This window comes from Patella vulgata, chromosome 1 (genome assembly GCF_932274485.2).
Source record: "Patella vulgata chromosome 1, xgPatVulg1.2, whole genome shotgun sequence".
Lineage (NCBI taxonomy): Eukaryota > Metazoa > Mollusca > Gastropoda > Patellidae > Patella > Patella vulgata.
The window spans coordinates 51678637-51703175 of NC_065879.2; the positions used below are offsets into that span (position 1 = coordinate 51678637).

The following is a 24539-nucleotide window of genomic DNA, read 5'->3' on the forward strand; positions in this document are numbered from 1 at the left end:
CTGTAACGATCCTGGCCCTGTGACATCTTGCGTTGTCATCCTGGAAGATGAAACGGCGGCCATGACGTCGTGCGAACGGCACAACATGGACTGCCAAGATGTTGTCCCGGTAGTACTGGCCTGTAACACGCCCTGCAACAACATGTAAAGCCGTTCTTCCAGCAACAGTGATGCCTCCCCACACCATAACAGAACCACCCCCAAATCGATCATGTCTGATGACGTTAACGTCTTGGAAGCGCTCGTTTCGACGACGCCACACCCTCCTACGTCTGTCCAAAAAATCAACAGTGAACCTTGACTCATCTGAAAACATCACATTGCTCCAACGTCGATTATCCCAGTGTTGACGATCCCTACACCAACGACGTCTTGCCTGAATGTAATGATCTCTCAAACAAGGGATCACGCGAGGACGTTGGGCGCGAAGGTGACCCCTATGCAGTCGATTCCGAATCGTCTGGCCACTCACTCTCACACCAGTGTCTGTTTGAAGACGAGCGCTGATCTGATTTGCTGTGATGACACGATTTCTCAAGGCCAAGGTACGGATAAATCGATCCTGGGCTTGAGTTGTCGCCCTTGGTCGACCTGAGCGTGGTCTGTCCTGTACAGATTGTGTATCACGGTATCTGGACCATAGCCTGCTTATGACAGACTGAGAAACATTCATCGTCCGCGCCACAACCGCCTGTGTTGTGCCGATCTGTAGCATGCCAAGGGCACGTAACCTTTCATTTTGGGTAAGCCGACGCATATCAAAATTTGTTTTCTGGTCACTAAAACAATTAAACTGATGTTTCCACCCTGGAATTCAATGCCACAATGACTGTAACATTCAAAGTCAGAGTCGTGCAAATCTTGGGTTGGACCCCCATGATGATCCCAAGCATCACCTGCATTCCATGCGGTAGCTATTGGTGCGTTTGGGCGTCACATGTAACTGGAAATGTTTCTTCTGTTAGGTTCTATAGTGACTTTTTTCGTAGTCATTTGCATATTTTAGTATTATGCCCCCAAAATCAAATATCCCCTACTTTTTTTGAATAGTATATGTGGAACAAAGAAATGTCTACAAAGGAAAATAAATCACACGCAATATGGAAAAAGAATAAGGAATTCTTGATAAACTTACCTACGCATGCTGAAGAAATGGAGGACACCCATGCCAAGGCGAATGTTTGTCACAACACAGAGACACCTAATTCATCCACTGCAGCTCCACCCAGAGACACCTGGCAAACGGTCAAGAATAGAAAGCGAAAACTAGGGACTAAACCCAAAGAACAACCAAGGGCACAGAATAATGGATATAAAAGACCGAATGTGCGGAACAAAGTTGGGAGAAACGTGACCAATGTGTCTAGCACCAACCAAGGGAATACCAAACAACGGCGGTCTGGGCACTCTAATCCAACGCAGGGTCGGTTTTTTTCAGAAAGGCCAATCACAACCGCACCGACCACCCTCACAAAACCAATCGCACAGACCTCCACAACACTACAACAAGAAAACTCAGCATCGCTCCAACAACGTGACCACAATACTAAATCACGAGAATCAGTACACCCGAAAATAATTAATATATCATCCACAGTCATAAATGATCAAGAGATAAACCTCCTATAGAAAGGCCTGAAATTCACAACGACGCCTAGACCCAATATACAGGAATTAGAGTGTGATATAAACGCTTTCTGTAGGAAACTACGACTGAAGGAATTTTTCGGTGAAACTACGCCAGAGGATATTGTGAGGAACAAAAGTCACTTCAATCCAAGGCGGGGCAAGGACGTGACGCTGGACAATTTCATTGACTATTTAACAAAGTTGCCACTTCCTATAAACCGCAACGCAAAATCAAATGTGATCCCCCATGGCATACTGAGTCATAGTGAGGCAAAAATTGACTGAGCTCAGTCCATTCGAAGCTACCCAACTCACAAAGTAAGTTTTGAGAAAAAGCATGTCAAAGATTTGGTATGTTCCAAAACAAAATCCCATATTAGAAACCAGGCCATGCATTTGCTGTTTTGTCCTTGAATATATCTTTCCATGGGTTTTCAGGGGTGCTGAAGACGAAAATCTTAGTAAAAATTTGATCCGACGATTTCCGCCATTTATTTGCTATTTTATCGTTTAATATTTTTTTTTATTTAGGATTTCAAGGGTGCTGACGACGAAAATCGTAGTAAATGCACTCCTTTCGTGATGAAACATCCATAACACATGCGGCATATTCACATGTTAGTGATAGTGTTAATAATACTGAAGAATAATCTATATATTAGTAGTCTGTTTTGTATATTATAACGTTGGTGAGATTAACAGTTAATCTCATCAATTAATTAGCACCCTAGTGCCAGCTAGTGGTCAGGAGATTAAGATTGTTGATTGGATAATCTTCAAAGAAGCCGACACAGCTGTACACGTGTTCATTTAAATAAGATTTTGCGTGTATGATAGGTCTATTATTATTTTCAGGTACCGTAACCGTATCAAAATATGAGTCCCTATAGAAATGTCAATTTCATAGTTAAGAAATACTTACGTTCACTTTCGTGCATTTTGGCTTTGATGTAATTAAACAATGGCAGACTCGAGAATCGTCGCAATTCGACTCGTTAGTCTTCTCATTTTTTCGACCCATGGTGATAAGAGAATTTTAAACAATAATATCCAAGATGCATTCCTTACTTTGCATGCCATATGAAGAAGCGACAGTAAAGTGAATTCATCTGTCAATAAAATTCTCTTCGAAAAGAAAATTATTGGTCATTTTTTTTATTTCCATTTAAGGCCTATAAATTATTTTTTTAAAGATGATATGAGGTATCAGATAATCACTGCTTCGATTAATTATTCGGAGTCAATAAGAATTTGTGGACGGCTTTATCATTGACCCGTGACAGTTGATTAGTATTACTCAATGATACCCAACCGCATGTCGATTAATTTACATAATCAGCCACGTGGTTTGGATTAACACTCAAAGGCAATCTATATACGATCAGAATTAATTTTTTTCTGCCACTTATGAGAGTGAATTGCATGTAGGTACCCGAAAACATTATTGCCAAAACCAAATATTTATCGCCAGCTCGAGTCAGCAGGTAACCATAATGCTTTTCACTCGGTGTCTGGGCCAATCAGCAAACGAGTTGTGTAGACAGCACAGCAACAAGCGGAGGTGGTTTATATTTTTTAGGAGTTTTAAAACTCGATTGTATCCATTCAAAATCATTCATCGACATTTATTCCTTATACCCAAAGGATGACTGTTATTATTTTTGGTGCATGCCCGACCCCCAGAGGCACAGCAACACCAGATTTCAGTGTTATCGTCGACAGGTTGCAATTCTGAACTTTTGGTGCATGCCCGACCCCTGTCACACTCCAGGATGATCCATTCAGAATTGTGCCCCTAGGCGATAAACATTTAAAATAATAGCGGTCATCTGAAAGGTATAAGGAATAAATATGAAAAGTTTTCAAGATGATCAAAACACACCTAGACACACAAAGAAACAATAGGCGTGGCTCTGCCCCTGGGGGTTGGTCATGCACAAAAAACAATAGCGATCATACTTAGGGTAAAAGGAATAAGTATGCACAACTTCAAGACAATCCATTAAGAATCGTGGCTTGTAGGCGACAAACTGGAACATGCTCTCTGCCCCTGGGGGTCTGGCACGCACCAAAAACAATAGGGAATATCCTTTGGGTATAAGGAGAAACTTGTATACATAGTTTCAAGACGCTGTGTTAAGAATTGCGACCTGTAGTTTTGAGGCGTCTAGAGATAGTGAAACTACATAAGGTCGTACTTCAACTTTCTAAGCAGACAAAACATGTTTTCACCTGTTTTTAAAGCAAAACTAAATTGAAACGATACTCCCTGGATCCCAAAGAGTCCTTATTCTTATTCTATGTTTAGAGATGATCTAAAATGACAAATATAAGGGGTCTAAGTCTTTCAGAAATAATTTCAATCTGATCGTCAAAATCCATTATTCCAATTCGTGAAGCGTATTAACCATTTTGTTCTCATTTTGGAGGCAAAATGATTACATATTTGTAATCTACGTAAAAAGTCACTCTAAATAGACATGTTTGAGGAGTATGGCTTGGTCATTTAGAAGTTATTTTAAAATCAACATGAAAAGTCAACAATTTGGATAACAGCGATTAAAGCTTCATCACCGCACAGATTTCAAGTGCCAATTAAAAATATAAGCCATCAAATGCACAAGATGGACTTTAATATATGTTATAGTAGGGTATTTGAAGTTTTATTATCAAACTTGTTCAGAATTTTAACCTCTGTCCCACATGGCCAAAATTGAAGGTGAAAATGGGTATATTTTGTACGTTTTCAGTGTGCAATGAATTTCGAGACTGAATATTTGGAAAAGTATATATCCCACCGACTTAGAATCTTTGGTAAATTGATATAAGACAAACTGACATTAACTAAGCCAATTTTGGTGTTTGTGTATACAATAGTGACTTTGCCAGAGCCTGTGGAAATCCTGAAAATAAAAGTGAAGAATTCATTTTTGAAGCAAATTAAAATTATAACAATATAATGTACATCCAAATTGATTACATATTTGTAATTTACGCAAAAAAGTCACTCTAAATAGACATGTTTGAGGAGTATAGGTCATTTAGAAGTTATTTTAAAATCAACGTGAAAAGTCAACAATTTGGATAACAGCCATTAAAACTTCATCACCGCACAGATTTCAAGTCCCAATTTAAAATATAAGCCATCAAAAACACAAGATGGACCTTAATGTATGTTATAGTAGGGTATTTGAAGTTTTATTATCAAACTTTTTCAGAATTTTAACCTCTTTCCCACATGGCCAAAATTTAAGGTGAAAATGGGTATATTTTGTACGTTTTCAGGGTGCATTGAATTTCGAGACTGAATATTTTGGAAAAGTATATATCCCATCGACTTAGAATCTTTTGTAAATTTATAAAAGACAAACTGACATTAACTATGCCAATTTTGCAGTTGATGTATACAATAGTGACTTTGCCAGAGGCTGTGGAAATCCTGCTATTTTGCCACCTGGTGGCGCAAACAGTATGCATTGGACAATGAGTGTGATGCTAAATTCATAATCTTCACCAAAAGTTGTCTTAGATTACAAGGTTAGAGAGTCCTACTCCTATTAGAAATGTGAGTTTAAAGCATCCGAAAACCTGAAAAAAATTACTGAATTTATGATCCGTTTTAGTACCCTAATTTCAAATGGCCATATCTCAGCGAGTTTCCAACCTAGAGAGGTAAAATTCCGGATTTCTTAGTTTAAGTCCATATACTATAACATATATTTTTTATAATTTTTTGGAGGGGATCATGTTCCCACCATTGGTCCAGTTGACATGGAATGACCCAATAGGAAATGTAGACTGTCTCGAAAGACAGCCGTCTGCTGACTGAGTGGCGTGACGTTAGTTTGGGAATGACGTCATAACTTAGAAGGTGATTAAAAAGGAAACACATTTATAGAGATTCAAAATTCTTTATTTCTTAAGATACAAAGATACATTTATAGAGATTCAAAATTCTTTATTTCTTAAGATACAAAAATTAAGTACCCGAAACGCTTGTTCGAATCCGTTCATCTTCTTTTCACCAATGGTTAACCAGCTAAAATAAAGAACTTGTGCCAAGTTCATCAACTATCTTTACGTCAACTATGTCTCTTTACCGAACCACCAAATCCTATATCTGCAAATGAAACTCTTTGAATGAATTAAACTCAGGATATAAACTCAGGATATAAACGCTAATTGACGCCTGCCTCAGCCCGAACTTACAATATTTGTACAAAGGAAGACAACAAATCTTATGTCGCCCAAACGGAACCCGTAAAATAACTAGTAACTCATAACTCTAGGCCTACTAATTAATAAATATATACATCACAGCTTTATGCCTGCCTCAGCCCGAACTTACAATATTCGTACAAAGGAAGACAACAAATCTAATGTCACCCAAAAGGAAGCCTCAAAATAACTAAAAGCTCATAACTCTCCTACTAAACCAATAATTTCCCTATAGTTTGGAACGCCCGTCATAGCCTGTAGGACAGGACTAAAGGCAAAACTCTACCCCGGAGATCAGACTTGCCCCGAGAAGAATAATTGATTATTCCTGCAGAACTTGCTGACCACCGGAGACAAAGTCTTCCCTTGGGATGCTTACCACAGAGTGAAATAAGTAATACTTCAGCTGAGGTTTGCACCCCCCGACCGTTCGACTAAGAAGACTGACTTTGACTGGCCTTATATACCCTATCTATATGCTATGCAACTGGGAAATGCACGTGCTTAACCTATGCACTACGAGTGAGTTACAATTTAGATCCCACTCTCCCATTGGTTGATTTTATCAAATATTGACCAATAGGAAGTTCCAAACCACAAGTCAACGACATATTCACAAAATGGCGGCTATTTACGCAATTTCCACATGTAAACAAACCCCATTACAAGTTCAATGTAATATACTATTCAAAAAAAGTAGGGGATATTTGATTTTTAAGTGTTATTAAAGTCACCTAATGAAACTGACGAAGAAACAAATGACAAAATGAAATGAAGTTCACATTCATCGATTTATTCCAAATGATCGTTAGACTAAGTAAGGCACAGACTGACCATTATAAGGGTAAAATGATACCCGGGGTCAAACAGCAAAGTTACCACAGCATCACAACCAAGTCAGTAACGGGTAAATCCTCCTCTGTTTGCCAAACAAGCATTGATCCGACGTGGCATACTTCTAATGAGACGTCTAAGGTCATTTTGGTCCAGATTGTCCCATTCCTGTTGCAACGCAGCAGCAAGTTCTTGGACGTTGTTGACGTTGACGTAACCTCTGCCCAAGCATGTCCCAGACATGCTCGATGGGGGAGAGGTCGGGACTCAGTGCTGGCCAAGGTAATGTGGTGATGTTCTGTTGTTGGAGGTAACCTGTAACGATCCTGGCCCTGTGACATCTTGCGTTGTCATCCTGGAAGATGAAACGGCGGCCATGACGTCGTGCGAACGGCACAACATGGACTGCCAAGATGTTGTCCCGGTAGTACTGGCCTGTAACACGCCCTGCAACAACATGTAAAGCCGTTCTCCCAGCAACAGTGATGCCTCCCCACACCATAACAGAACCACCCCCAAATCGATCATGTCTGATGACGTTAACGTCTTGGAAGCGCTCGTTTCGACGACGCCACACCCTCCTACGTCTGTCCAAAAAATCAACAGTGAACCTTGACTCATCTGAAAACATCACATTGCTCCAGCGTCGATTATCCCAGTGTTGACGATCCCTACACCAACGACGTCTTGCCTGAATGTGATGATCTCTCAAACAAGGGATCACGCGAGGACGTCGGGCGCGAAGGTGACCCCTATGCAGTCGATTCCGAATCGTCTGGCCACTCACTCTCACACCAGTGTCTGTTTGAAAACGAGCGCTGATCTGATTTGCTGTGATGACACGATTTCTCAAGGCCAAGGTACGGATAAATCGATCCTGGGCTTGAGTTGTCGCCCTTGGTCGACCTGAGCGTGGTCTGTCCTGTACAGATTGTGTATCACGGTATCTGGACCATAGACTGCTTATGACAGACTGAGAAACATTCATCGTCCGCGCCACAACCGCCTGTGTTGTGCCGATCTGTAGCATGCCAAGGGCACGTAACCTTTCATTTTGGGTAAGCCGACGCATATCAAAATTTGTTTTCTGGTCACTAAAACAATTAAACTGATGTTTCCACCCTGGAATTCAATGCCACAATGACTGTAACATTCAAAGTCAGAGTCGTGCAAATCTTGGGTTGGACCCCCATGATGATCCCAAGCATCACCTGCATTCCATGCGGTAGCTATTGGTGCGTTTGGGCGTCACATGTAACTGGAAATGTTTCTTCTGTTAGGTTCTATAGTGACTTTTTTCGTAGTCATTTGCATATTTTAGTAGTATGCCCCCAAAATCAAATATCCCCTACTTTTTTTGAATAGTATATGAAGCAATATGAATAAATAACTAGGCGTGGAACAAATAATAATCAGTAGGTTCTAGCTATTGTAATGATCTATATAACACAATTTGTAGGGTTCTTTCCTATCAAGTAACTTGCAAATGTTTTTATTCATTCGTCCATGATACACACACGGGACAATGATCACGTGACAACCATAATTGAAATGCTTTTAAAATTAAATTCAAAATGACTATGCCACATAGCTTCCAATAATAATAACGACAATATTTTAAAAATTAGGTCTCTTGTCAGCATGTGCATAAAATAAAAATTCATAACAGTAAACGCTATTTAAAACTAAAACTAGCATTGCTGGTTTATTGACCTAATTCCAACCTATGTCACATGTCATTGGAGATTCATAATATTCAACTAAGATTTATATTTAACTAACAACTGGTCAGTGAAACCATTAAATTATGATCAAATTATTATTTTAATATTTAACAGTACACCTGGAATTCATACGCCGTATACGGAACGTCAAAGACGCGCGATTGATGCACAATCTATGCCGAGATCGTCTTCCTTTGATTGCCACGTGGCTTATTTCGTCAAACGAAATTACTGGACCTGTTATGAATAATCAGCAAGATTTTTTTTTTTTTACCGGTTTATCAAAGTTACCATTATTTTAGATAACAAACCTTAATCTCTCAACCCTCCATGTTTCAAGATAAGACATGAGGCCATTACCTATAACGTTGCACCTGCGGGAGTGATTCACACCCGGCATTTTTAAACAAAATTGACAATAGTTTTAATCAAAACAACGATTGATTATTGTTATTTATAATATTTCTACAACACCCAACTACAATTAAGCATATAATCCTACCTGAAACGGGTACAAATCGTCGTTTTTAAAATCGATGCGTTAAGCCGTTACTAAGACCGCCATCTTTTTAAACGATACGCTGTCATCATGAAGGCGGGGCTAAATATAAGGCTTTTATAACAGCCAATCAAAAGGACAATCGAAAGCACAGTAACTATGAATGGATTTCGATGGCGGTGAAATGTCAGACAAAAACAACGCTTCATTAATTTAAACGCGAATATTTGGAGTTAGGTGACAGTTGTGCCACTACATTGGCCTCTGTAAGTTTAATTAATCATAATATCATAAACTTATCTATTTTAAAGATGTTACATGCATTAATAAAGAAATTGAGTTTTGCCACTTGGAACTAAAGGCATCCAATCGTAGCTAAAAACAAACATATCAGTATATCTCAACGTTTTTAGCTACGTTCTCGTAGCTACCATTATTTGTGCTAATTACTCGGATTATGAACCACATGGCCGATTCTCACTAAGATCGTCTTCCTTTGATTGCCACGTGGCTTATTTCCTCAAACGAAATTACTGGACCTGTTATGAATAATCAGCAAGCTTTTTTTTTTTACCGGTTTATCAAAGTTACCATTATTTGTGCTAATTACTCGGATTATGAACGACATGGCCGATTCTCACTAAGATATGACTAGCCGACATGCAAACAGTATGGAATTACGAAAACGCAGACCTTGGGGGCATAAAAAAGGGACATTATAGCTATTAAATGGTACAATCTTATCAATAGTTCAAATATAGAAGCATCGTGTGTTCAATTTACAAGCTCGTTGATCAATATAGCAAAAACAAATATACCTTGCAAAATAGTGACTATTAGGCAACATGATAAACCTTGGATGAATGGCACAATAAATTGCATGAAAAAGAAGAAAAATAGATTACACAAAAAAGCAGTAAATAGAAATTTAGACTCTGATTGGCATAACTTTCGGAAAATTAGAAATGACTACATAGACTTAATTAGAAAAATAGACAAAAACATTAGTGACACAGAAAATTTTGGAACATATACTAAAACACATGCTGCTTCTACAAACGAACCACCACCATTAACAGTTAACGGTAACACTTTGTTTACTCAATCCGAAAAAGCAAATGCCTTAAACTCATTCTTTATCAAACAATCACAACTAGATGACACTAATAAATCTCTACCACTACTTGTTATGAACCCTAACAGCATCGATAAGATTGTACCACATCCAGAGGAAGTTAAAGACATAATAGATAGCCTAGATACCACAAAAGCCTCAGGGCCGGACAAAATTAATACGCAAATTTTAAAATACATCTCCAAAGAAATCTGTCCTCCGCTTTGTCAACTTTTTAAACTATCTTTAGATCTACATATTGTACCAAAAATTTGTAAATTTGCTAACGTGGTCGCTATATTCAAATAAGGCTCTCCAAACAATTGTAGTAATTATAGACCAATCTCCCTCTTAAGTATAATAGTCAAAATCATGTCTTTAACTTCCTTAGAGATAACTCCATACCACATGTCCAGAGTGGCTTTCTTCCTGGTGATTCTAACTAATCGACCTAACACACTTTTTCTGTCGAGCCATTGACCAACATCATTACACTAGAATAGCCTTCTGTGATATCAGCAAGGCTTTTGACAGGGTATGGCACGCCAGACTCTATCATAAGCTGGATGCTGCGGTGAATCGAGGAGAAATATTACTCTGGTTTGTAGATTATTTAACAAATAGACAACAATGTGTAACCATAAATGGCACCTCCTCAGACCCCAGAAGCATCCCTGCTGGTGTACCTCAGGGATCTGTACTAGGGCCTCTTTTATTTTTAAAATATATTAATGACATTGTAAACAATATAAATTCAAACATCAGATTATTTGCTGACGATACCTCTTTATACTTAAAAATTGAAGGCCTAGGGGCAAGTGCTGCTACCATCAATGTTGACTTAAATTGAATAAAAAAATTGGCCGAGACATGGCTAGTTACTTTTAACCCCCTAAAAACAGAGACACTGACTGTTACTACTAAACCCCACATAGCTAAACCACCATTATTTATGAACCAGGTACAAATCAAAGAAGTAAACGAACATAAACATCTAGGTCTAATCTTCCAATCAAACTGTAAATGGAATAATCATATAGATAGCATTGTAAGCAAAGTATCAAAACTAGTAAATTGCCTTCATTCCCTAAAATATCGATTATATGGAAAATCTTTAAACATAATATACTCTTTTTTTATCCTTCCACACTTTGATTATGCCGATATTATCTGGGATGGGTGAAGCGATTACTTAGCTAACGAACTAGAATCCCTTCAATTAGATGCACTATGCACTATTTGTGGGGCAGCTAGAGGTACTAGCCATGCTCTACAAAGAGACTGGGTTTGTTCCACTGTCGGAAAGACCCCGGTGTCATAAATTAAAATTAATGTATAACATTATTAACAACCTCTCGCCATCATATCTCTCTGACTTATTAGAACTTTCCTTTAATCCTAGTAATTATTCTCTTAGAAACAAAGATAAACTAAAGGAAATCAGACGCAGAACCAAAATTTTCTCTGAGTCCTTCATCCCTTCAAGTATACGAGAATGGAACAAACGCAAACTTGAAATTAGAAACTCTTGATCCCTTGCTATCTTTGGAAATTCACTAAACAAATTTGATACCACCGTGCGACCATATTACTATCTAGGGAAAAGAAAATTACAAATAATGCACTGTAAACTTAGATTATGTTGCTCAAATCTACAAGGCCATAAATTCCTCAGACACGTCGATGATAGCCCTGCTTGCCTCTGTGGTCACAACTTAAGAGATCCTGATCACTATTTACTTGTATGCCCCTTACATTCAGATGCAAGAAAACAGACAATCGACAACTTTCAACACAACCATAAAACAATCAGTTGTCTGTTGTATGGGTCAACAAAACTTAGTCCAGAGATAAACACACTTATTTTCCAAGAAGTTCAAAAATTTATTCTTTTATCAAAAAGATTTAATTCTCCATAAAACAACTCTTAAGTTATTTCCAGCCCTCCATATCGTACACTCGCCTAATATCCTCGCCTCTCTCAACTGTTTTGTGAGATTTTATAAAATAGATTTTCACCAATATTTCCACTAAAATATTTATTATAAAACAAAATAAAAAACATCAAATAAGAGTCTCTATAGTATCCATTATGTATCCTATATGTTCTATATTTATGTAATTATGTATGTATGTATATACTTTTATAATGTGTACATGTATCTAAATCAGAAAGAGGGGTTACACATAGGCATAGCCTGTTCCCCAATCCAAATTCAGATTTAATGAATAAAAATATTGTTTAGAAAAAAAAAAAACTCTTTCAGTTGTAATTTGGTATTAAAACTTTTATTTGAAAAATGCAATATTATAATTATCTGGCTTATGTATTCCAGGTTTTAAATGAGGCCAATTCTCACATCGAAACCACAGTTAGATTACGTAAATCACCATCTCCTCATCGAGAACGTCCAAAGTCTGATACAACATATTCTGTACGGTGGGCGGACCTTTTAGAGCAGGTTCGAGAGAAGGAAGAGACTTTCTACACAAAAGATGGCCAACAGATACGACGTAAACCACGACCTAAATCTGATATAGGTAAGATAGATATATTTTATAATTGACAAGAGCAAACATCACATGAGGGGAGGTAAAATATCTCTTGTGACATTAGTCTCACTTGTTTTAATGAGCTGGCTGGTTATTGTAGAAAGTTGAGTTGTGCATTCTTCAAAGTATACACTGTACTATAATCCCTTGTCCATATCAAACTTTTCTATACTATTCAAAAAAAGTAGGGGATATTTGATTTTGGGGGCATAATACTAAAATATGCAAATGACTACGAAAAAAGTCACTATAGAACCTAACAGAAGAAACATTTCCAGTTACATGTGACGCCCAAACGCACCAATAGCTACCGCATGGAATGCAGGTGATGCTTGGGATCATCATGGGGGTCCAACCCAAGATTTGCACGACTCTGACTTTGAATGTTACAGTCATTGTGGCATTGAATTCCAGGGTGGAAACATCAGTTTAATTGTTTTAGTGACCAGAAAACAAATTTTGATATGCGTCGGCTTACCCAAAATGAAAGGTTACGTGCCCTTGGCATGCTACAGATCGGCACAACACAGGCGGTTGTGGCGCGGACGATGAATGTTTCTCAGTCTGTCATAAGCAGGCTATGGTCCAGATACCGTGATACACAATCTGTACAGGACAGACCACGCTCAGGTCGACCAAGGGCGACAACTCAAGCCCAGGATCGATTTATCCGTACCTTGGCCTTGAGAAATCGTGTCATCACAGCAAATCAGATCAGCGCTCGTCTTCAAACAGACACTGGTGTGAGAGTGAGTGGCCAGACGATTCGGAATCGACTGCATAGGGGTCACCTTCGCGCCCGACGTCCTCGCGTGATCCCTTGTTTGAGAGATCATCACATTCAGGCAAGACGTCGTTGGTGTAGGGATCGTCAACACTGGGATAATCGACGCTGGAGCAATGTGATGTTTTCAGATGAGTCAAGGTTCACTGTTGATTTTTTGGACAGACATAGGAGGGTGTGGCGTCGTCAAAACGAGCGCTTCCAAGACGTTAACGTCATCAGACATGATCGATTTGGGGGTGGTTCTGTTATGGTGTGGGGAGGCATCACTGTTGCTGGAAGAATGGCTTTACATGTTGTTGCAGGGCGTGTTACAGGCCAGTACTACCGGGACAACATCTTGGCAGTCCATGTTGTGCCGTTCGCACAACGTCATGGCCGCCGTTTCATCTTCCAGGATGACAACGCAAGATGTCACAGGGCCAAGATCGTTACAGGTTACCTCCAACAACAGAACATCACCACATTACCTTGGCCAGCACTGAGTCCCGACCTCTCCCCCATCGAGCATGTCTGGGACATGCTTGGACAGAGGTTACGTCAACGTCAACAACGTCCTGCCAATGTCCAAGAACTTGCTGCTGCGTTGCAACAGGAATGGGACTATCTGGACCAAAATGACCTTAGACCTCTCATTAGGAGTATGCCACGTCGGATCAATGCTTGTTTGGCAAACAGAGGAGGATTTACCCGTTACTGACTTGGTTGTGATGCTGTGGTAACTTTGCTGTTTGACCCCGGGTATCATTTTACCCTTATAATGGTCAGTCTGTGCCTTACTTAGTCTAACGATCATTTGGAATAAATCGATGAATGTGAACTTCATTTCATTTTGTCATTTGTTTCTTCGTCAGTTTCATTAGGTGACTTTAATAACACTTAAAAATCAAATATCCCCTACTTTTTTTGAATAGTATATTTCGTAAGGAGATTAACACTCTACGGGTACACTCTACAGGTCTCTAGTTTCAGAGATCTGATGTAAGCATGTAATCACAGGTCTTCGAGGTAGAATCCAATCACATATCTTCAGGATAGCATCCAATCTCAGATTTCCATGGCAGCACCCAGTCTCAAATCTCCATGGTAGCACCAATCTCAGATCTTCAGCATAGCATCCAATCTTGGATCTCCCTGGTAGCATCCAATCTCAGATCTCCAGTGTAGCATCAAATGTCAGATCTCCAGGGTAATAAACTATAACACATACTTATGGAAGAACAATTACTGATTTATTTAGGCGATGTTTGGAAGAGTATTCTCTCAACGATACGTTGAGAGAATACTCTTCCAAACGTCACCTAAATAAATCAGCAATTGTTCTTCCATAAGTATGTGTTATAGTTTATTGCTCTATCGAGTTACTAAATGCCTCTAAAAGATCACCTCCGGGGCAATATCCAGTCCCACATCTACATCCAGTCCCACATCTACAGGGTAGCATCCAGTCCAACATCTACAGGGCAGCATCCAGTCCCACATCTACAGGGCAGCATCCAGTATCGCTTCTCCAGAATCTCTTCCCCAGGATAACATTGTAAATGTAAATTTAAACTAAAATACTGCCTGGTAGCTGAAATTTATCATAAGATATTATCACACGGCCAAGCAAAAGGCAAAATTTGATATTTAGCTAGTGTTACCTTGTACTCCCCTTTAAAATCTAACAACAGAATGATAAATGAAAAGACTTAAATCTGTCTTTATTTAAACAGAAGACTTGCAACAGCCAAGTAATTCATTAAATGATGATGATGATGATGATGTATTTTGCGAAGGTATGAATGTCAAACTTTCTGCATGACCATTCGCTAAAATGACTGAAAATCAATTTGTATGTTGAATTAATTAATTTGCTTAATTTATTCGCTTTTATTCAAATATAATTTGTAAGTTTGGTTCATTACAGCATGGCCTTAATAAAAATATGAAAAATGATGGATTCTGTTTTTGTATGCCGACATTGAAATGTGGTTGTATTGCCGTCGCTGTCGCCCCTGTCTGTCCGCCAAACGTTACAATATCCTGTAGATGCTCTAGGCTAAAGTTAATATCCGATTGACTTTAAATTAATAGACATTGTTTAAGGTCATGCGACGAAAAAGCCTACAGATATTCAACAATTTTTATATGCCCACATTTTCATGTGGACGTATATTGTCGTCGCCCCTGTCTGTCCGGACGTCCGTCCACAACTGTTTGTGAACAGTCTACAGGTCAACGAAACTTGAAATATAGGTTTATCCCCCTAAGTTATTGGCATGTATCGGACTGTAACTTCATGGATTATGGCCCCTGATTGTGGGAAAATCATGTTTATAGCTTGTGAACACTGTAGAGGTCACAATTTTTATCCGATTTAGTTTAAACTTAAAATGTATGATTATAACCCAAAGATCTTGGTTCCTTTCAATATTCGTGCATATCGGAAAGTAACTTCCTGAATTATGGCCCCTGATTGTACGAAAAATCGCGTTTTTAGCTTGTGGACCCTATAGAGGTCATAATTTTTATCTGATTTAAAAAAACGTATTATTATATCACCGTTACACCCTAAGGACGGCTGAGTATATCAAGGTTGTGGACCCTATAGAGGTCACAATTTTTATCCGATTTTGTTGAAACTTGAAATGTAAGTTTATAACCCAAAGATCTCTGTTCTTTTCGATATTCGCCAATATCGGACCGTAACTTCCTGATATATGGCCCCTGATTGTACGAAAAATCACGTTTTTAGCTTGTGGACCCAATAGAGGTCATAAATTTTATCCGATTGAGAAAAAGTTATTATTATATCACTGTTAGACCCTAAGCATGACTGAGTTCGAATTTCGTGAAAATCGGCCCAAAACTGACAGACTAAATGGCCGCCCTTTGTTCTCAAATAGCGTAAAAATATGGTATATCAAGGTTGTGGACCCTATAGAGGTCACAATTTTTATCCGATTTTGATGAAACTTGAAATGTAAGTTTATAACCCAAAGATCTTGGTTCCTTTCAATATTCACGCATATCGAATTGTAATTTCCTGAATTATGGCCCTTGATTGTAGGAAAAATCACTTTCTTTTTAGCCTGTTCTCTATCCATCTCTCGAAAATGTGGGCCTATCCTGCCTGGCAGCCGCTGGTTTTATACGCCCACATAGAAATGTGAACATATATTGCCGTCGCCCCCCGTACGTTCGTCGGTCCGTCCGTCGGTCTGTCCGTCCATCGTCCACAATTTCTTGTGAACGCTCTAACGCCAAAAGTTATCATCCAATTGTTTTAAAATTGATATATGTTGTTTACATTAGTGAGATGAAGATCCCTATTTCATTTCAATAATTTCCGTTTATAATGTCTAGAGTTATGGCCCTTGTTTCACTTTGTTGAACCTTGTGAACGCTCTAATGCCAAAAGTTAACATCCGATCTTTGTGAAATTTATATGCAATATTCAAATTAGGGAAACGAAGAAGCCTATTGAATTTCAGCAATTTTCGTTTATTACTTCAGCAATTTCTGTGTATTATGTCTAGAGTTATGGCCCTTATTTCACTTTATTGAACCTTGTGACGCTCTTACGCCAAAAGTTATCATCCGGTCTTTCGGAAATTTATATGCATTATTTAAATAAGTGAAACGAAGAAGCTTATTGAATTTCAGCAATTTCTGTTTATTACGTCTAGAGTTATGGCCCTTGTTCCACTTTATTGAACTTTGTGAATGCTCTAACATCAAAAGTTATATGCTGATCTGTATGAAATTTACGTGCGTCATTTAAATTAGTAAAGAGAAGAATCCTATTGAATTTCAGCAATTTCAGTTTATTACTTCTAGAGTTATTGCCCTTGTTTGACTTTGTTCAAGCTTGTTAATGCTAGATTGATGAAAGTTATCATCCGATATGTATGAAATTTATATGCATCATTTAAATTTGTGAAACGAAAAAGCCTGTCAAATTTCAACAATTTCTGTAGATTACTTCCAGAGTTGAGACCCTGTATGGAACTGTCTTGTAAAGGCCCCCAATTACCTACAAAGGAATAAATATGCGACAACCCTTGTCGACCGCTTGGACGATTTAGCCGCTGTGGGCGTATGTTTCGTTGCCTGGCAACCTATGTTTTAAATCAATGGACTCATTTTTTCGTTAAATGTAATGGATATGAATAGATACAAAATGTTATAAAACATAAAAGTTTTAAATCTTGACACAAAAAAGGAATTAAAGTTTACCGTCTAGATTAATGGGTGTAACTTTAGGAAAGGAAATATGGGATATAAAGCCACCATAGGTTGATTATAACAGATTTCTGTTTTTTATTTTCAAAAACATAAAGCTTTGTGGAAAGTACTTGTCATGATTTTATTTTAGTGGAGAATTTGATTCTGGGCTCCCAAGTACATTTTTATTATTGAATGTAAAAAGGAGTGATTCATTGGTTATTTGAGGAGATTAATATTTCAAATTCCAATTGTCTGTAACAGATTTATATTTAAAGATCCTCATCTAAATTTACAAATACTATATATACATGTAGTTTCTTATGTTACAGTATCAAATACTAGGCTTTTAACAGGAAGTGACAACTCACTATCTGACCTGGCCATCATATCTAGTATTCTCAGTATTATAAACTGTTTGAACTTTTTAAATTTTATATATAATATAAATTTCATATGCTAAAAGGAAAAGAATTTGCTATGTTGGATTTTGTGGAAACCTATCTGATGGATATACCCTTGCGGATAAAAGATGTTATTTCGGTTAATATTATCTGGAAGAGTTCTAATCACTGGAATACAAGGATTTGTGCCTGCTTAATTTGATAACAACAATAAAACTGTGTATTGTGTATGCCTGTGAAGTGTAAATTAATTATAACTGATGAAACAGTGGATAGATATGTGATTTAGAATGATGTTTTAAACTGTTGATTATATAAATGTAAGCATGTGCAAATTATGATCAGATTATTAATGTGGAAGTTATATCATATCAACTGATAAACTGTTTGGATTAAAGTGTTGATATGATTAATGTATGCTCATGCGGTCTTAAATGTAATATATGTGAGTGTTATTTAAATCAAAATAACACAATGAATCAATGTGCAACTAGTTGTGATGTAGGTTTAAATGTTTTTGATGAGAATGGAATTCCTCTTGATGAAGAAGGTAAAAATTGACGTTATTAGAACTATTTCTTAACATATCAAGGGTTAGTTTTCGAGTAAAAAGGCCAGTACACAAAGTTTGTTGGTGGTTTTCCATCACGAATGAATAATTATTGGTCTGTAGTGCATTGTACAGGTTTAGAGTTAAAAGGCCTGTACACCAAGGTTGTTGGTGATTTTCCATCACCAATGAATAATCGTTGGTCTGTAATGCATTGTACAGCCTGACATTGTCACTAATGCTTTGTTGGTTAAACATACATTATGCAAGAGCTAAATCTGCCTATCACAGGTCTTTCTTTGGGCCTGAAATGTTATCTAAATTATTAATTAGACATTAATTAACTTGTCCAGACCACAATCAACTCTCAATGTCAATGCGATATTTATTGGATTAGGATCCGATATGCTGCTCAACTTTCATTCATGATTTAATCATGAAATGGATAACCGAGACTATGTTTTTTATCATACCGACTTAAGTAATGATGATCGAGTCTAGGCCGAAAATTCAATTGTTAAAATCTTGGTTCAGAATGGATCAATTTGACTGAAATTTTCAACAAATTCTCTTTACATTATCTAGTTTTTATACGCCCACATGGAAATGTGGTCGTATATTGCCGTTGCCCCTATCCGTCCGTCCACAATTTTTTGTGAACACTCTACAGACTACATTTATCATCTGATTGTTTTGAAATTGATATATGTTGTTTGCATTAGTGAGATGAAGAAGACTATTTAATTTCAATAACTTCTGTTGATTTCTTCTAGAGTTATGGCCCTTGTTTCACTTTGTTGCACCTTGTCAACGTGCTAATGACAAAAGTTATCAATTGATCTGTATGAAATTTATATGCATCATTTAAATTAGAGAAACGAAAAAGCCTATTGAATTTCAGCAATGTCTGTTAATTGTTGTACCTTGTGTATGCTCCAACGACAAAAGTTATCATCCGATCTGTATGGAATTTATATGCATTATTTGAATTAGTGAAACTAAAAAGCCTATTGAATTTCAGCAGTTTCCTTTAATTACGTCTAGAGTTATGGCCCTTGTTTCACTTTGTTAAACCTTGTGAACACTCTTAACAACAAAAGTTGTCATCTGATCATCTATTGAATTTCAGCAATTTCCGTTAGTTACATCTAGAGTTTTGGCCCTTGTTTCACTTTGTTGAATCTTGTGAACGCTCTAATGACAACAGTTATCATCCGATCTGTATGAAATTTATATGCATCATTTAAATTAGTGAAACGAAGAAGTCTATTGAATTTCAGCAATTTCCGTCAATTACTTCCAGAGTTATGGCCTTTGTTTTAGTTTTTAGAACCTTGTGTGCCCTCAAACGACGAAAATTATAATGTCACCTATATGAAATTGTCTATTAAATGCCCCTAATTACCTATAAAAGAATAAATATGCGACAACCCTTGTCGACTGCTCGAACGATTTAGCTGCTGTGGGCGTATGTTTTGTTGCCTGGCAACCTATCTTTAACTATTATAGTGAGAACTGCCAGCTCTTTATCTAATCTCCCATAATGTATCTTTAAGTGCCCTACTAGCATTCAGTTCCAGCACTATAACAAACCATCAAGGTTGATATATTTCAAAATTGTGACAAATCATTGGTTAGGCTAAAGCTGGTGTCCTGTGCTCATTCATCTTTAGTAGAAGGCTTGTTCTCGCGTTAATTCCATACATCTTATCAGGGCCTTCATGTAATACTTTTCCTTTTTTGTCACTATTTTCGATTGGTCTAGGACCCAGCTCTAGACCTCTCAGATTCCTCGATAGAAAATAACATCGCGAATACCAAGTCACTTTTCAACTGGGTGTGTTTCACGACCTCTGCTTGGACAATGCTATTGTTCACGTTTATAAAGTTTCTTAAAGTTTAATGCAAGGTTAAAGAAATATATTTTAACCCTGTTTATATGCAATACATTTATTCTATTCTTTTTTTTTACTTTCACCTGCTAAATTCTAGAATTTCCATCTAAACAAATGTAGCCAATAGATAGATTCTTTATCTTAGGAGAGATCAGACCAAACGATGCAGACGTATTGGAAATGAAATAAAACTTAATTTAAATTTCCATGGACCTTTCAATTTGTTCAAGTCAAGCGTGTATTGTCCTGGCATATCGTTCCTTAAATATTGTATTGGTTTGTTTAATCATGTAATTATATTAACCTACCACTTAAACCTTGCATTACATGAACTAAACATGATCCCCCTTCCCCTTATGCCATTTTTCATTACATATTTCATTAGTCTTCTATGGCAACTTATGTTGATGACAAATTATTATAATGTATAGTAGAATTGAACTAGGAAATTAATTACAGATTTAACATACTAATATCGGTGAGTGTGCGCATAGATAATACCGTAATGACAGTATTTGCACTGAGTTTGAAGCTCAAATTCAATGTTTCTATGGTTTCATGTGTGCCCGATTATCCTGAATCCATTTCTTGGAAATCCTTGTTGAAACACCATTTCCACAAAGCCTAAAGGATATATTTACTTGTAAATATTATTTTAGTTAAACTTTGACCTGCTGTTTGAACTGCTAATTTGCATAGCCTCGCTATCAGTTTTCTTGTTCGAGCGCTTTGCGGTCCTGGTTGCTTCAGTCACTGTCTGCCTATTCTAAGGCTGCTTTTGCATTTTCTTCATGACGGTATGGTGCTATGCAGAAACTACACAAAGCAGAACTCGATAACCAATGCTGCTAATCGCATGGAAGAAGCATTGAGATCTTTACAAGACAGTTGTGATGAAGAAAGCGGAGAAACCGATGAACAACATACAATTACAAGTAAAGGCAAAGACAACGGTCATTCGACCCAATTACTGTCGCAGGTTAATAATCAAGAAACGGCGAATGAAGTCACTGTGTGACAAAGTGATTTATATTTCTCACCAAATTGAACAGTATCATTTAGGTACATAGAACTTAATGAACTCTGCTAGTTTTAACAATATATGAATTTTGACTTTCACCTCTATATAAACTTCTGTTAAGCACGAACTTATTAAACATCTAATTGATTCAGTATGATCTTTACAAACTACGTGTGGTCTTTGAGCACGCTCCGCTTTACTTCAAAGGAATATGCATTGGTCAGTAGGCATGCCGTGACGAGATAAAATAGACAATTGCATGTATGACCATGTGTGCAAGGGTATATATTGAGGAGTTCACTGACAGTTAGCAGAGAGGAGCCGGGCGGAGAAGAAAGGCTTGGACGAGTGTATGGACTCACCAGAGTTCAGCCGCTGCCTTGGCAGATGGGCGGAATGGTAGATTCAATATGGTTAGATGTATTCCTGTCGTAGTAATAGTTCCAGTATAGTCTAGTTTTTGTAGTGTTGATGTATTTATGTAGACGTTTGATATTCTGTTCCCGTTGTAAATAAACCATATATTTACGAAACTAACCTCTGTTTTCACTAAGAAAGTGTTACAACTGTGGACGAACATGAGCTGCAAACCTTACGAGATGAATTACAGAGGTGCGTAACTTGCGCAAAAAGAAGAAGATAGAAAAGGCAATAGAGGCCTATTGATAGCGTTGATAGAACGCACCCAGTTCAAGACAGCCCGCACGAAGACAGCCCATCAGTTAAGGTCACCGTACCGAATTGGAATAGTTCCTGTTCCGTAGTAGGTGAGCACAGTCAACATGTTAAATTGCCTTCCGGCCTTATAGCTAATTTATTTGATGATTCCCCAAATGTCAAAAGTTCTGCCAACAAGGCCTTGAGCATCCTGAACTTTATTTGGCCTGAACCCGTTCCTCAATATGACACTTATTCCTTTGGTGTAGAGGTCGAATTTCGTGTCGGAAAAAAGAAGACATTGGATCGTGTCACAATGGAGAGAGAGAGAGAAATGGGGTTTAACGTCCACTCGACACAAACTGGGTCATTTCAGGACTAACACATGGTTTAATTTTATTTCAATAATTTGCTTGCGCGTAGGGGTCTTTAGCAGTGGGAGGAAACCGTAGGACCCGGAGAAAACCCACGAGGTTGAACAGGCGACCCTACTGCTTGCCATGTACAACCGGGGATTCGAAACCACGTCAGTTGACTCAATGACAGACTTTATGGTACAGCGCGCATGTGCTAACCATTCAGCCACCCAACCCCCCGTGTCACAATGGAGGAGTGGGGTTATGCCAATACCCGAATATGTTTACAACTACAAAAAACTGACCAACTGCGTGATATTACAGGCTATATGAATTATACTGCAGACATATTTTGACTTGCCTCCAAATATATTTGGTATTCTGTTCTCCTGTATGACCGTGAATATCGAAAGCAACAATCGGAGCAGAATTTTGAATGGGGAACACACAGACAGGATTTACGTGACTTTCAACTAATTCCAAAAAGGGACAACCTTACTATCAGAGCCTTACGTGAGTCTAGCACCGGTACCAATAACAATAACTACAACTTTAGGCCGCAACCAATTAGTTCCGAATGGAAATCTTCTACCAGAATGTATTTATTTATCTGCTAAATATAGATCAATTATGTCTTATCAATGCATCATCTAGACATTTTCTAGACATTTCACAGAATTGAAGTTGAATAAGCACATTTTTCAGAGGCTTTGTAATCGTTTATTTACATTTACATCACCGCTTATTTTTCAAGTTGTTAAGTATGTATCTTGACAGTCTGATCCATTTTATTTGGCTCATGATTTATGTTTAGTTGATTTAATTTTCACCCATACATTTTCCTCTTCTCACTGAAAGTTTCAGTGTAGTTGCTAAGTAGCGCTATCTTAACAAAATAATTAGAGACCATGCTTTAATTATAGGGCTAGGATGGCCAACATCGGTATGGTATTCTCAAATCTTAGCAAATCTAATTTCAAACACCATTCATTTGCTCCTACGGAAGGACCTCTTGCGTTCAGTTCACCATGGGACGTGCTACCCCATGGGAGGCATAATTTTATACACGAACACTTGTCTCATATCAAGCAATCCCTCACTAATAGAGGACCTAAACAACCCGCTACCGACACTTTTGTCAGGTCCAGGAGACCAGGAATTATTAAAAAGAATAATCTGGCCTTGAGACAATGGAATTTTTAGGTAGACCGGAAACAAATTGATCCTTTGGATCCCACTGTAGAAAATATTGCAAATTATTTGAGTGATTTGTTGTCTAGTTTTCCTATAGTGTTGTTAACACCTACAGATCAGCAATCGTTCAGACTCTTGATGTTTCAGGCAGCAGGCAGTTCAGAAACCATGCCATTATTAATCGCTTTTTGGAAGGTATTTTTAATCTTGATCCTCCAAAATCTTGTTTTGTAGCAACCAGGAGTAGCCAGTGTGAAACACTATTGTTTTTGTTCGGATTATTATTAGGGTTTCACACTGCGTAACCAGTGTGAAACACTATTGTTTTTGTTCGGATTATTATTCTTATTATTAGGGTTTCACACTGCGTAGCTTGTGTGAAACCCTATTGTTTTTTATAAGATTATTAGGGTTTCACACTGCGTAGCCAGTGTGAAACACTATTGTTTTTGTTCGGATTATTATTAGGGTTTCACACTGCGTAGCTTGTGTGAAACACTATTGTTTTTGTTAAGATTATTCTTATTATTAGGGTTTCACACTGCGTAGCTTGTGTGAAACACTATTGTTTTTGTTAAAATTATTCTTCTTATTATTATTCTTCTTATTATTATTTTTTTTTTTCCAATTTGATTGTATCTCAGAAACTACTTGTCGGATTGATTCGATGTCTTCGGTTTTACTGGAAAAGTGGGTGTGACTTAGAGATTAAAGCTATTTCGAACGTTCTGCGACAATGCGAAATGTCCGAAATCGTCGAATTTGTCGATTTTTGAAATATTGCCGTAATATTAACAATAATCATCGGATTTTAACATTGGATACATTTTGACATAGCCAGAGACAAGGCACATAGCCACGGTTCTTTAGATTTTTGATTTTCCACGAATCGTCGGAG

At 37.7% G+C, this 24539-nt stretch overlaps 1 protein-coding gene across 7 annotated transcripts in view; it reads left to right on the plus strand.

Moving 5' to 3' along the window:
• The window catches only part of LOC126830100 (rho guanine nucleotide exchange factor 9), a 313984-nt gene that overhangs the window by 146261 nt on the left and 143184 nt on the right, over positions 1–24539 (plus strand). For 5 of the 7 annotated variants that reach the window (XM_056102552.1, XM_050560388.2, XM_050560380.2 and 2 more), the window contains 2 exons: positions 12355–12559; positions 15071–15133. In XM_056102552.1, the coding sequence (XP_055958527.1) occupies positions 12355–12559; positions 15071–15133 (268 nt within the window). Of the gene's footprint in view, positions 1–12354; positions 12560–15070; positions 15134–18336; positions 18519–24539 lie in introns of those variants that run through there. The other 2 variants (XM_050560383.2, XM_050560412.2) reach the window with 2 other exon arrangements.